Source organism: Aulonocara sp. 'chitande type north' Nkhata Bay, linkage group LG5 (assembly GCF_057382095.1).
Source record: "Aulonocara sp. 'chitande type north' Nkhata Bay isolate Kocher_YH1m ecotype deep benthic linkage group LG5, A_spYH_male_GT1.1, whole genome shotgun sequence".
Taxonomy (NCBI): domain Eukaryota; kingdom Metazoa; phylum Chordata; class Actinopteri; order Cichliformes; family Cichlidae; genus Aulonocara; species Aulonocara sp. 'chitande type north' Nkhata Bay.
Genome location: NC_141348.1, coordinates 18,927,059 through 18,940,205, shown reverse-complemented (window position 1 = coordinate 18,940,205; position 13,147 = coordinate 18,927,059). Strand labels below are relative to the sequence as shown.

Sequence of the window (13,147 nt, the reverse complement as noted above, 5' to 3'; positions counted from 1 at the left end):
TGCCACCCTCGCTAAGAAGAAACCAGAAGAAATGTGACTTTGATGGTTTGACAGTCAGGAAAACAGAATGCTGTTCCACACTCACTAGTGGGTTTAGAGTAGCATAGTGACATGTCAGTCTTGATTTATAATTTATAAACTCGTGTGTTGTTTTGTTCAGACAGAGCGGAGCAGTTTTACATTCACTTCTATCACGAGGCCGTGCTGTAGCCTAACTTTTTTTTTTCCAAACATGTTCATTTTCTCCAAGTGATCACATCCAAACGTCAAGATGGTGACGTTTAACCCGGCCAGCTCAATAATGCTGCTTTTGGCCTGTTGCCATAGCACCCGCAGGAAGAGGAGGGCGCGGTTAGCAGTTAGGCTGTCATGCTAATTAAAAGTGATGTTAGCCATACGGTGCCATTAGTGTCCCGTTTGCACTCGTCATTCCTGTGACCCCATCAGAGCCATAGCACAGAAAACAAGACGGGGTCACAGCATAGACGGCACAGGTCAAAGGTCAGCTGCGAAAGACAAGAGGATGTGCAATGACTGTTGGGCAAAACGTAGACACCTTGTTCTCACTCTGGCTTTCTGCTTCTGCCACCTCTTCTACATCAGTTTCTATGATTGGAAAGAATTGGATTGCAAGGAAGTGTGGCCTTTTCCCACCTAAGTCATCAAATATTCACTACATGGTTTAACTTCACTTTGAGAAAAGTAAATCATTGCCAGCAGTGAAGAAAAACAGAACCTAAGCTCCCTCTTTTTATTGCCTTATTAGTAGTTACTATGTGACAATTTGACATATGTTTAATTTTTTAACATTCTACATTCCACCAAAGTTATTTGATTGAGTGAGGCATAATTTATGTTGTTGTCATCTTAGCTAATGTACTTTCTAACCACGTAATACCAGCTCAGTGTAGCCACCTGTCATCTGGGCAATAATGATGCAAGCGGAGCTGCATTCCTAACTGAGATTTGTCCAGCATTTTAATCATGGCCTCTGTCATAGCAGGAGGACAGCGAATAAATGAAAGGGAAAGTAAAAACAATGGAAACGCACAGCATCGCAATGTGAAATTCATTGTTGCGGCCGCGATGCAGTTGCCATGGCCACCTGCAGGGTGGATGGAAGCAGGAGACTTAATAACTCATCGCAGGGAGGGGAAGCTGAGGTGATGTGTAGGATATGAGCTTGTTCAATTAATCAAGCTCTTTCTTACTTCTTTCTTTCTCCTTTCTTCTCTGACTCCCTCCTTCCTTTGCGCTCTCGTGCTTTCTCTCTGTCTCATTCGTGCGCTCTAGCTAATTAACATTCAACTATGTCTCCAGTGGGTGAAACATGAAATGAGTGTGTGTGTGTGTGTTCTCCCTGTGGGCTACACCACCATTCCTCTCCATGTTCAATCATTTCTCCTGTGGATTTTCATTTGGCTAGCCAGCGCCCAAGGCCAAGTGCGCAGCTTATGGTTCTACAATACACGCTAATGCATGAACACACACAGAAAAGCCTTTAGTTTCGTAGCAGTTCACATTATCTCTAATAGAACATTTAGTCTGTTTTTGTTATTTTTTATGAATAAGAGGGAAACTAATGAAACACTTCACTCATAAATATCTGAATGCTTTTCTGATTAGACAGAGCAGAAAAGAAGTATTCCTCATTTTTTTCTGTCCCTTTTTTTTGACCAAGTTGTCACACTATTAAGCAAACACTGAAACTGAAAACATTCACTCGTTTACATAGTGATAAACTTTTTTTCCTCTTGTTTTCAGGATTGTGTGTCGGCTAAATGATGCAACAGGTTACAGAGTGCAGGAGGCTCAGGTGGAAGTGTGTGTCAGAGACTGTAGTCACCCCGACTACAAAACAGTCTCAAGCAAGGCCTTCACTTTTGTGGTAAATGTTGTTGATGTATATTACAACTGTGTTTTTGGATGATTGTAACACATGTATTTGGCAGCCACAGTCCAGTCGATAAGTGACGCTTAACTTGCTCGGCCTCTGTCTGTGTCCCTCTTTAGTCCCCATATTTTTCACGAGTCCATCCTTCCACCGGGCCGCTATCTGGAGGAACAAGGATCACTATTGATGGCAGTCATCTCAACGCGGGCAGCGCTGTGTCTGTGAAGATTGGACTTCACCCCTGCCGTTTCGAGAGGTGAGTTAATCCAGAGTGCTTGGAGTATCTACAGTATATTCTTTTAGTTCAAGTGTTTCAACCTGAAGATTTTTTGGGGGGGCAGTTTACAACAAAGTCACAGAACTCTTGTTTATGTAAGGTTTTTATAGAGGCTGATTTTTCTAATAAAATGACAGTTTAAATTTGTGTTGTGCTGCTGTGGAGGCAGGGGACCATGTTGATTAAAGCTCTCCAAACAGTGAAGAGGAACCATTTGGCCTTACCGTTTCAAGATGTTGTAACAAATGTTTGCAGATTTACTACTGATTTACTGGGTTAAAGTGTAGCTGTTTTATTTCTGCTCTTTAGACAAATAATAGCCATGTAATGCAGAATATTTTGCCTACATCTGCTACTGTTTTTTGCCAACTTTTCCCACCGTTTGCTGCGTTTAGTAATTGTAGTTATTCCCTGTTTTTAATGTATGACATTCTTCCCTGGTCAGTGCCTTCGATTTGTGCAGGACTAGCAAAAGCAGCGAGTAACAGGATGACCTGCAGTGCTGTAATTCCCAGCAGGATGACAGTGTAGCCTTTCCCAGTGAAGCCGATATCGTTGTTCACTTCTGCTGTGGATGGCTTAAGTGCATGGCCCACATTTTCTCAAAGATATGACTATAATTTAAAAGGAATGATATGGTGTTGCTGGTAATTGGTAACTTACATTTTGCTGCTTTGAACCGATGTTTGAAATATGTAATTTTTCTCCCATCTTTTTAGTTTTTGGAATGATCTTTCTCTGCTATCTTCACTTGTCACTCAGTCTGCAAGAGGTTGTGTTTGGATTTCAAGGAGAGGAGACATTGATCCAATGTGATATGACTCTAATTCCCCTAGCCAAGAACTCCATTGTTTCTTTGAGTCTCTTGCTGGCAGACTCACAAAAAACTGGGCTCTGAACTAAATCCAATCATGTATGGTGTCTGGCAGATGGCACAAGAAAACATCACAGAAAAGATTGTTAGTTCCCTAAAACAATCGCATATATACTGAAAAGATTTATCTGATGGAAGCTTCCTTATGGAGGTTATGTTTGTCAGATAGGAAGTGGTATAGGAATACTCCTTGTTTCCACTTTTCTTGTTTCTTTGCTTTAGAGTGGTATTTTTTTATTGTAGTGGTTCCGTTCTCTTAGGCAACAAGTGACAGGTTAAACTAATAAGCTTGGACCCATCAAGTTCTTTTTATATCATATCAAAAGCAAAAGTAGAGGCCAATTTAAAGCTCTGTAGCACATCCCGAGAAAGGTGAACATAATAGTCTTGGCCTTTCATTCACTGAGCAGCAATAACCTTTATGGCCAAAGTAATGAACTGGTTGAGTCTATCTCTTTAATGTGTCTTTGTATTCAGTGGGGCCTCTGCTTTAATCAAAACCTATTTACCCCGAGTCACTCATCCTCTTATCTCCCTGTGCAACCCCTTTTCTTTCCTTTTTCCTTTCTGTGTCCCCTTCTGGCTTCTTTTGTGTGGCCGCAACCTTGTCAAAAATACGTACGCGGCACCACTGGCACTCTTGACAGTGACAGCGTTGTGAAAACTGTTTCCATGGAAACACAGCACTAGTGGAATGTGAAAAACCTTTTTTTTTCTTTTTTCTTTTTTCCATTCGTCCTTCAGTTTTTCCCGTCTGTCTTCATCCCCTCTTCAGCAGCATTTCCCTCTGAGGACCCTGTAAAAGGAAATAAAATAAAATTTCCTCCTGGGACAAAGACTCCCAATATGTCCGTTCTTGTTCAGTTGCCAAACCCCACCCGAAATCCCAGTAAAGACGCAAAAATGGATTTTTGTTCTTTCATCTTCTCCATCTTCTGTTTTATGTGGATTTTATTTCCACAGCGGATAGTGGGGGAGGATCTGTGTACAGATCAGCTTGCTCTTCTCATGTTCAAAATTTCATACTGTCCCACCTGCCTCCGTGTCTGCACCACTCATACGCGCAACCTTTTGCACATTCTTTGAGTGCTTTGTAGGGCGTTGGCAGACGTCGACTGACACAAAAAGCATACTTACACCCCGAGTAAGTGTTAATCGTGTGCCTGTGAACAGCATTTATATGGAAATTCACAAACCCTCTACACAGTACACTTGATCAACACACTGTGCACGTACACAGGTATGCCCACATAGGTTGCCATCCCCACCGCTTCTCTTCCAGCAGTGTCTTCCCTCGATGGGGAGGGGAAAGTGGAATGAGCCAGTGGAGTGGAGCACAAAGTTTCTGGCAGCAGCGCAAAGTTTCACAGCAGGTCACAGCTGGCTGGCTGTCTGCAAGGGAGGGAGTTACATCACACAGAGAGACAACCAGCCTGATCTGCCACTTCAGATCTGTTAGCCAGAGAAAGCAAAGGAGGGAAGGAGAGACGGACAGAGAGAGGGAGAGTGTGAGGGCTTTGAAGTACAACAGTGTATGATTCAGGCTGACGAAACCAGGGCTGGACAGACTGAAAGATGTTGGCCTTGTGGATGTATGACAGTCACCGCCGTGTCTGTGTTACAAGTAATTAAAAGGATGAACAAGAGTTTCCTTCCTGTGTAATTGTGTTTTTCTGTTTGGGGTGCCTAAAAACTCATTGTTTCCAGGAACTATTAGTATTAATCTTTAACTCAATCACTATGAGACACACCTTAGCCTGTGACTTCCTTTTCTCTTGTCTTCTCTTATATCTCCCTCACTTTCAGGCGGAGCACCAAGGAGATAGTATGTGTAACCCCAGCAGGCCAGGCCACGGGCCAGACACCTGTCATGGTGGACATAAATGCTGCTGAGCTGAGAAACCCAGAGGTCAAGTTCAGCTACACAGAAGATCCTACTATCCTGAAGATCGAGCCTGACTGGAGTATCGCCAGGTAAGGAACCAATCAGAGCTTTTCCCTGTGCTGCTTCCAGGACAACATAGTTGAACATTTTGGATTCATGTTTGTCTTTTTGTTTTTGTTTTTCTGTGTTGTATAGAAGAGCAAAGACAATGCAGTCTTATATTTGAGTTATCAATTAATTCTCATTGTTTACATAGTGTCTTCCAACCCTGAAGGTGATAAACACTGAATATTTTAGAGCACTTGTTAGAAAATGGAGGTGTATTGTCATGAGTTACTGTATTTTTAATGTTTTGCTCACTCGTTCATATGGCGAACTATCAAACATTCACTGTATAATGCATCAGCATATCATGTGATGATTTCCTTATCTATAATTTATATCAATACAGTGTTTTATCTGCAATTCTGCTTGATGAACCTAGAGCTACAGAACAAAACAAATACAAACGCATGAATACATTATTAATCACCGGTGATGACTAGAGCAAATTATTGGCTTTTTTTCAACTACTCTGAAATGTGAACTTTGTGGAGAGCGTATTCCCTCACCGTTGTCACACTTGTTTTACTTTTCTAAACATATTATTTATTCAGTTTATCTTTATGTTTCTAAAGCAAATCTTTGAGAGCAGGAACAGCAGTCAAGGAGACTCCTGATGCAGTGCTGCTAGTTGATGAGCTGCAGCAGAGATGTATCTGTAAATATTACTTGACTTACTGAAATGAGTCTACATAGCCACAGGAAGATTTCCTCTTCAAACACAAGCTGTGTTGTGGAGAGAGAGGGGGGAAAAAAGTGTCCACATGCTAATGGGCTTACTAGCATGACCTAGAAACTCCCATACTTCTCAGCTGAGAAATGAAGCCAGCAAACACACCAAAACACACTCACACTGTTGACTCTCTCATTTACTTCAAACGTACTGTAGTGGTTCCAATTATTTTGTCACATGTGTAAGTTTTGGTAGGTGTTTTCCTGCTGCTTTAATTAAAATGACTAAATAAAAGTTCATTTACAGCTCTGAAAACATGTTCAAAAGTAAATCCTGAATGAAAAACCAATAAACATTGCATCTCATAATCTAAACACAGTTGCTCCAAGATGCTCAGCAAATTAAATAATGTTCGCCTTTCGTTCAGATTTGTCAGTATTAAGTTGTTTTTCAAAAGTAACTGTACTTTGTGCAGACAGTTCACATAAAAAGCTTTTCAGGATAAGGCATAGTAAATTATCTTATATCTCAGATATTTATTTTGAAGTATCAGCTCTTACTCCACTTCTTACTTCTAAATCTTTCATCATGTGAAACAGGTGTGAGTGGAAAAGGAGTCTAATTTGGAGTGGAATGAATGAAAGGTTGAGGATAGGAGAAGGCACTGTCGTCAGCCTTGGGGCTAAATAACCTTAACAATCGGCTTGTGTTTGGTGTTTCAGTCAGTGCTCCCAGAGTAGCAGTCGCATGCTTCTCTGGGCCATTTGTGTTTTTCATTTTTTTATTTTTTTATTTATCAAGCTATGCTGTCGCTGTGTCCCCTTTGGTGACCCTCTTCCTGGAGCTCTTGCAAAGAGTGCTCATTCTCACAAATTTGACTACAGAGTTTTTTGTTCTCACTCTTTCAGGAGGAGTTTCTTGGATTAACCGCACACATACATGGCTTTGTAGCAGTTGCAGGACACTACAGGATGTTTACACAGAGTAGGACAGTGTACACAGTACATCATGTAGTTTGCACTATATCTATGGAAATGATGATCCTCATAGAAATAGTCTTACCGCAGACGGACTTTTTTGCGTTGCCTTATACCTCGACAACAGAATTTTCTGTTCTTCCATCAACACGTGAAACTAACTGTAAAACATAAAAATAACTTTGCCCACTTTTTACAGCAGACACTGTTCAGCCTCATTTAGTACCTTTAAGTCTCTGAAAAGCGGTAAACTTTCTCGCCTCAGGCAGTTTTCTCGTCCTCCTAGCTCCTCAAGCCCCATCACCCTCTGAGGGATAGTGTTACTTCAGGCCCCGAGACTGCCCTCACCTCCATACCTGCACTTGCTTCCTGTTCAACAGTTTCACTTAAACAGTGCTGTGGCACTTCTTTTTTTTGAGTCCTAGCCTTTTGCAAAATGTGTGAAATATGATTGAGTATATGATTTGTATTTTTATGCGTGTGTCTTTGTGTACACACAATAGCTGTGTGTTGCTTCTCTACTCCAGCTTTCTATGCTAGTTGTATGCTAACTTATTTAGCTCCTGTCAGAACACCTCACATCAGATAAAGTTCAGCATCGCAGGCCAGCAGAGGCTGACGAGAAGGCATTGTAGGGGAATAGGCCCCACACCCGTATTAGCTATGTCTCTACTATTCAGCGTCACATAGATCTGAATAGGTCACAGGTGTAAAGGTTACAGAAAATGTCAGATCACTGACACTGTTGCTTTGCCATGTATATCTCATACCGCTTTGCAGTTTCGGTACACTCTGATAACGTCCCCTGGGTCTCAGGCTGGTATTGGGAGGCCAGAAGCTTCAGGTTCTCATGTGTAATGCTACAAAGTTACTTGTTCTTTACTGCAGCCTGTGTAGCTGTTTAAACACACTTTGAACATCAGAGAAATCATTTCCTTAAAGTCAGCCTCCATGATTAAGTGAGTGAAAGACTACAGCAGGAGTGACTATGTGGCAAATGGCGAATCACCAACTGGAGGGCACTCTTTGCTCCCACAGAGAATGTATTATATTTTTATTGGTTGTTTGTTTTCTCCTTTTGTCTTGATTAACTTTATGTTCATCTTTCTTTTCTTTTTTTTTTTTAGTGGAGGAACCAAATTGACCATTACTGGAACTAATCTGGCCACCATCAAGGAGCCGAAAATGAGAGCCAAGTACGGAGCTGCCAAGTCGGAAAATGTGAGTGCTTGCACACCTGTAAACACTTTATTTCACATTATAAATGCATTGATTGGACAAGTAAGGTGGACTAAAGCCCATATAGACTGCAGGTCTCTCATTCACACTGTCTTGATGCTGGCTCCCTCTCCTTATCCATGAAAAAAAGGTGATAACGCGCGCACACACACTCCTGGGACACAGACTCACACACCTGACCCATCGGTCAACCAGCCAAGGGCCCATTTTCTGTTTGTTTTTGATGTTGAATTTCCTTTTAGCAGTTTAACCTTTGAAATGTCAACCAGCAATAAAGTAGCTCTGGCAAATCCCCCTCTCTTCACCTAGCACCATGGGGCTTAGCTAACCTTTTTCCCACTCCCACTCTTAGCTAAAAGTAACAATATCCATTGTTGTTCCCTTGTCTCACCTCTCTGCAACCATTTTTATTTTTCTTGGTTAATGCATCTATTGATCTATAAAAACAGTTGTGCTTTATGTCTTGCCTCCAGCTTCAGTATGCGTCATATGGCACATAATGCATGGCTATGACATGCTGCGTTATCAGCAAAGGTCTCTCTTGCTGTATTGTGTTATCAGCTCCAGTTTGACCTCTCCAGATTCTCTGCCATTACAGTCTAATTTGTTCTACGGTGACTGATTTAAGTGTCGTGCCCCGCGGCAAATTTCCAGATGATATCAACACTGATTACAACACTGATGTTATTAAACCAGCCTCTTCCTCATTATGTTATTACTGAGACACTTAATCACTCACACCATATACCTGTGTTTTAGCTCTTATAAATATTATTGATTACGCTTGAATTAACATATGTTTTATTCAAAGATTAAAACAATTACCTGTTTTAATTTCATTCCAAAATGGCATTTTAAACAAAGTAGAAAGGTTGTTAAATAGGAAATAAATCACCCTCTCAATCTGAACTTCTTCTCATTTTCTTTGGTCTTTTCTCCTTTTACTTTTTTCCTCCTGCATTCCTAATTTATTCATCACCTGTCCCCACTCTGTTCTCTTACCAGAATTGTACGGTCCTCAACAACACCGTAATGGTGTGTCTGGCGCCCTCTGTGGCTGGATCTGACAAGGGCTTCTCGGATGTGGGCAGCAGTCCTGATGAGATTGGCTTTGTCATGGATGACGTGCGCTCTTTGCTGGTGGTAAACGAGACTTTTAGCTACCACCCGGACCCTGTGTTTGAACCTCTGAGCCCCACCGGCATGCTGGAGCTGAAGCCCAGCTCACCACTCATACTCAAGGTAAATTGCCTTGTGCTCTTAGCATTGATCTGTTTTGGCCTTGTTCAGCCTGACTTTACTTTACATCCATCACATTCTTTGTCTTTTTATTCTTGACTTTGCTCTTGACTTTTTTTTTTTCTTTTTTCCACTAAACCCTTTGTCTTCTTTATGCCTCTTTTTGTTCTTGAGTCATTCTAATAATGTTTTCTATCTTGTTTTAGCCTCATCGGTCTCTTCTTGCATCACTTTCTTTGTGCCTGTGTCTCCTCTTTCACATAGTTTACCTGGAATGGGTGGAGAAATATGTTATGAATTGAGTTTGTAATTATTTAGTATTAAAGCTTTTTACGAAAGGTTACCCTTTAAAGGTGAGGGATTAATGTGCCCATATCCCAGGACTCGAGGATAAAAGGTTAGTTGAGTGCTGGCATTCACTTGACATACAAGAAAACAGTAACGGCAGATACATGTAGCAGTGTGCTAGTAATATCGAGTATTGTCAACAGTGTTAACAAATCAATCTCTCAAATAGATATTGAAAAAATATAACCAGATGCCTCCCAGTCAGCTTCCAGTGCAGCTGATAAGACACTGATGTGCATTTGAGGTGATTTGCTCCAGACATTTCTGTATAGGCTCTTCCCTTTCGCCTTTTTCTCGCGTTTCTTTCAACACGTCGTTCTTTTACATGTGTCAGCTTCGAGAGATGTGATTTCTCCACCTGCTGTCTCCATTGGGTTTTAGAGACATTTTAAAAAAAAAAGAGTTGCTTTTAAGTTGCTTTTCAAAATCAGTTACAAAGGGAAATAATGTTTATAAAGTGGGCCCATGCATTGCTGTGCCACCTGCGCAGATTTTATACGATAACTTCTAAAGAGAGACTTCATAGACATGTTTACTCTAAGCCATAGAGGCAGCGCGCATTTGAATCCAGAGCGAATTTACCCCTCCCACTTATGCTGCCTTTTGTCATGTCACCTCTCCCCTTGAACTTCAAAGGCTTTCAGGAACGAGGGAGGAAATTATCACGCAATTTCATGGAAAACTAAAACCTTTTTTCTCTCAGCCAATCTGGGTGGAGTTTTAGAATTAAGATTCATGAGTCTCTCCTCTGTAACTTTAAATATCACCATAATGAAATGCTCTGATTGCCTTGCCATGCTCCTGGTTAAAAAAGGAAAAAAAAAGCTGCAGAAATAAGCTGCAAAGAAATGGCATCCTATTAAATAATTGCAGACAAATTAGAAGTCCATCAAAACTTTCCAGCAATTAATTCTCCCTCTTTGGAAAGCATGGAGAGCATGAGGAAGGGTAGGTGAAGATGGCACAGAAGCAAACAGAGATTTATTTACTGGACTCAATACTTTTAATGCAACCAACACATTTTTTTTGAGTCTTTCGACAGCTCGCTGTGATGTAAGCCCTCAGCTGAATCAATGAAAAAACACCACGAGTGTTAGTGTGTTAGATTAAAGGAAAACAGGTTGGGACCTCACAAAAATCACAGTAATAGTCATATTTGCAGACAGTTTAACTCGTGATTTTAGTTGGTTTCTCTGAGAGGTATTATCTGGCAGCATCAGAAGTGCTGTTGCTATGGTTACCTACATTTTACAGCACCTTGCACATCGGGCAGTGGATGAACTGTTGACATATACCTCGGAGCCAATCAGAGACAAGTGTTTGTTTTACCGTGGTCATGGCTCCAACTATGTTGCTTTTGTATAGTTTCTCTGTTTATATCAACCACCATAGACTTGACTGTGTGTAAGTAACATAAGTGTGTCTGTTTCCAGGGTCGTAACCTAATTCCTGCAGCCCCAGGAAATGCTAAGCTGAACTACACAGTGCTGATCGGGGAGACGCCCTGCATTCTCACCCTGTCTGAGAGCCAGCTGCTCTGCGAATGGCCTAATCTGACCGGAGAACACAAAGTCACTGTGAGTGAAACTTCAGGTCTATCTACATTTCTGTAATGTTTTCCGTTTGCGCGCTGTGTCTCTCTCTTCCACCCCTGACTTATCACAATCTGAGCAGATCACTGTGTCATTCAGGTTTAAGGATTTGGCTTTACAAAACCTGAACATCATCTCTCTCTAAGTTATATTGATCCTGTGTTAAATAGTACCTGTTATTTCATCAACCTGCTTCATTTAGGGGTTTTTTTGTAATTCATTCCATTGCTGGTGCATCTGGCTTTCACATTTCTCCTATTTTCCGCTGCAGCCCCTGTTCCCTCTGCTGTTTCCACTGTGCCTATTCATCACCCTTCTTTAATGTCAATCCACTTCCTGCCTTTTTATTCATTCATCTCATTCTTTCTTCCCCACCCATCAGACTTAAATCTCTTCAATTACTCTAGATTTCCTTTACCCATTCATATAGCTGCAAGCAGATGAACACACGTATCCCTTCTCTTATACGCTGGCAGCATTTGCAACTGTATTTATGTCTTAGAGGCTTTTGATCAGTCTGGTTTTGGCTGGTATCCTCCTTCAGATTTCAATAGTATTGATATTCAATAGAAACCAAAAAATGCCTAGTGGGTGTGATAGGTCTGTCTATTTTTACCCTCCTCTATTTGCTATTTCATAGACTTAAGCCAGTTAAAGATGAAATAAAAGGAGGATAAAGAAGAGGAAAAGAAACCTATCCAAATGTTGTTGGGTTTTTAAATTCCCATTTTCTGTCAGCAAGAAGTGTGTGTGTGTGTGTGTGTGTGTGTGTGTGTGTGTGTCTAAAGCTATATGTTCTTTTGCTCATTCCCAAAAAATTGTCTCAAAGCACAGATATGACAGACATGTAAAGAGTTTTGGGGGATTTTAGCCTGCCCTTGGCTTTACTTAGCACAACTTGATTTGCCAACATAAAATTTGAAATACATTTTAATTGTATCGTAGGGCTAAAATCATCATGTGGGATACATTTGTGATTGTTTCAGTTACACAGTGCGAGAGTCATACATAGCTCCTCAAACCTGTAACACAGCTAATTTATTTCTTAGCTGATAAAAAGAAAAGTAGTTTGCAGCATCTCTCTTTCACATACTGTCCCAACCAATCTGCTTTTGTTCTGAGTAAGTGTGTGCTGTCTTTCATGCGCCTGCTCTCCAGGCAAAATAGTATACTCCTCTGAATGTGTCTATTTCGTAGGTGCGTGTTGGAGGCTTTGAATACTCACCAGGGACACTGCAGATCTACTCAGACAGCCTTCTCACCCTGCCTGCCATCATTGGTATTGGAGGAGGAGGTGGACTGCTCCTGCTGGTTATCATTGTGGTTTTGATTGCTTATAAGAGGAAGTCGCGGGATGCCGACCGCACTCTAAAGCGATTACAGCTGCAGATGGACAACCTGGAGTCTAGGGTGGCCCTTGAGTGCAAGGAAGGTGAGTCCAAACAAAACCTGTGTGTCAGGGGTGTGATGCTAGCCACTCAAAACGAGAAAACCCACTTTTATTATGTTGGTATTTCCTTGTTTCTTTCTATTTCTCTTCCCACATACTTCTCTCATCTTTCTTCACAAATAACTCCCATGCCCCCAAATCTCTCCCACACTGCAGCTTACCTAAAAAGCTGAACAACTTCCATTCAGTAGTCCTATCCATTTCTCTCTCCCGCTCTCTATTTCCCCCTCACTCTCACTGCCAACTGTCCCTCCGCTGTTAGGTGGCAGCGGTGCGTGTGTGTGTGTGTGTGTGTGTATGCGCGAGCTTGGGTATTGGTGTGTTTCCAGAGGACTACTTTGATCTGAGCCAGCCACCAGATGTTGGCTCTCCACCCCATGAGAGAGCTGCCTGGCTGGCCTCGCTACCATCCACACTGAGAGGGGGAGGGCTAGATGGAGGTTAGATAGAGACAGGGCACAGAAGTGTGAGATTGTAAGGAAGGAGTGGTTTGGCAACTGCTGAACCGGGGGGAGAGATGGAGAGAAACTTACACACCAATACATTAGCATATATTCATTTGGCTGGAGACGGCATGGATTGAGTGAGAAGCTGCTG

The 13,147-nt window shown here is 41.6% G+C and overlaps 1 protein-coding gene across 4 annotated transcripts in view; it reads left to right on the top strand.

Annotated features, from left to right (window-relative positions):
• The window catches only part of plxna1b (plexin A1b), a 181,332-nt gene that overhangs the window by 146,793 nt on the left and 21,392 nt on the right, over positions 1-13,147 (top strand). For all 4 annotated transcript variants that reach the window (XM_086291844.1, XM_086291842.1, XM_086291843.1 and 1 more), the window contains exons 14-20: positions 1,765-1,888; positions 2,014-2,150; positions 4,852-5,019; positions 7,810-7,903; positions 8,927-9,163; positions 10,942-11,085; positions 12,298-12,532. In XM_086291844.1, coding sequence (XP_086147970.1) covers positions 1,765-1,888; positions 2,014-2,150; positions 4,852-5,019; positions 7,810-7,903; positions 8,927-9,163; positions 10,942-11,085; positions 12,298-12,532 — 1,139 coding nt within the window. The remainder of the gene's footprint in view (positions 1-1,764; positions 1,889-2,013; positions 2,151-4,851; positions 5,020-7,809; positions 7,904-8,926; positions 9,164-10,941; positions 11,086-12,297; positions 12,533-13,147) is intronic.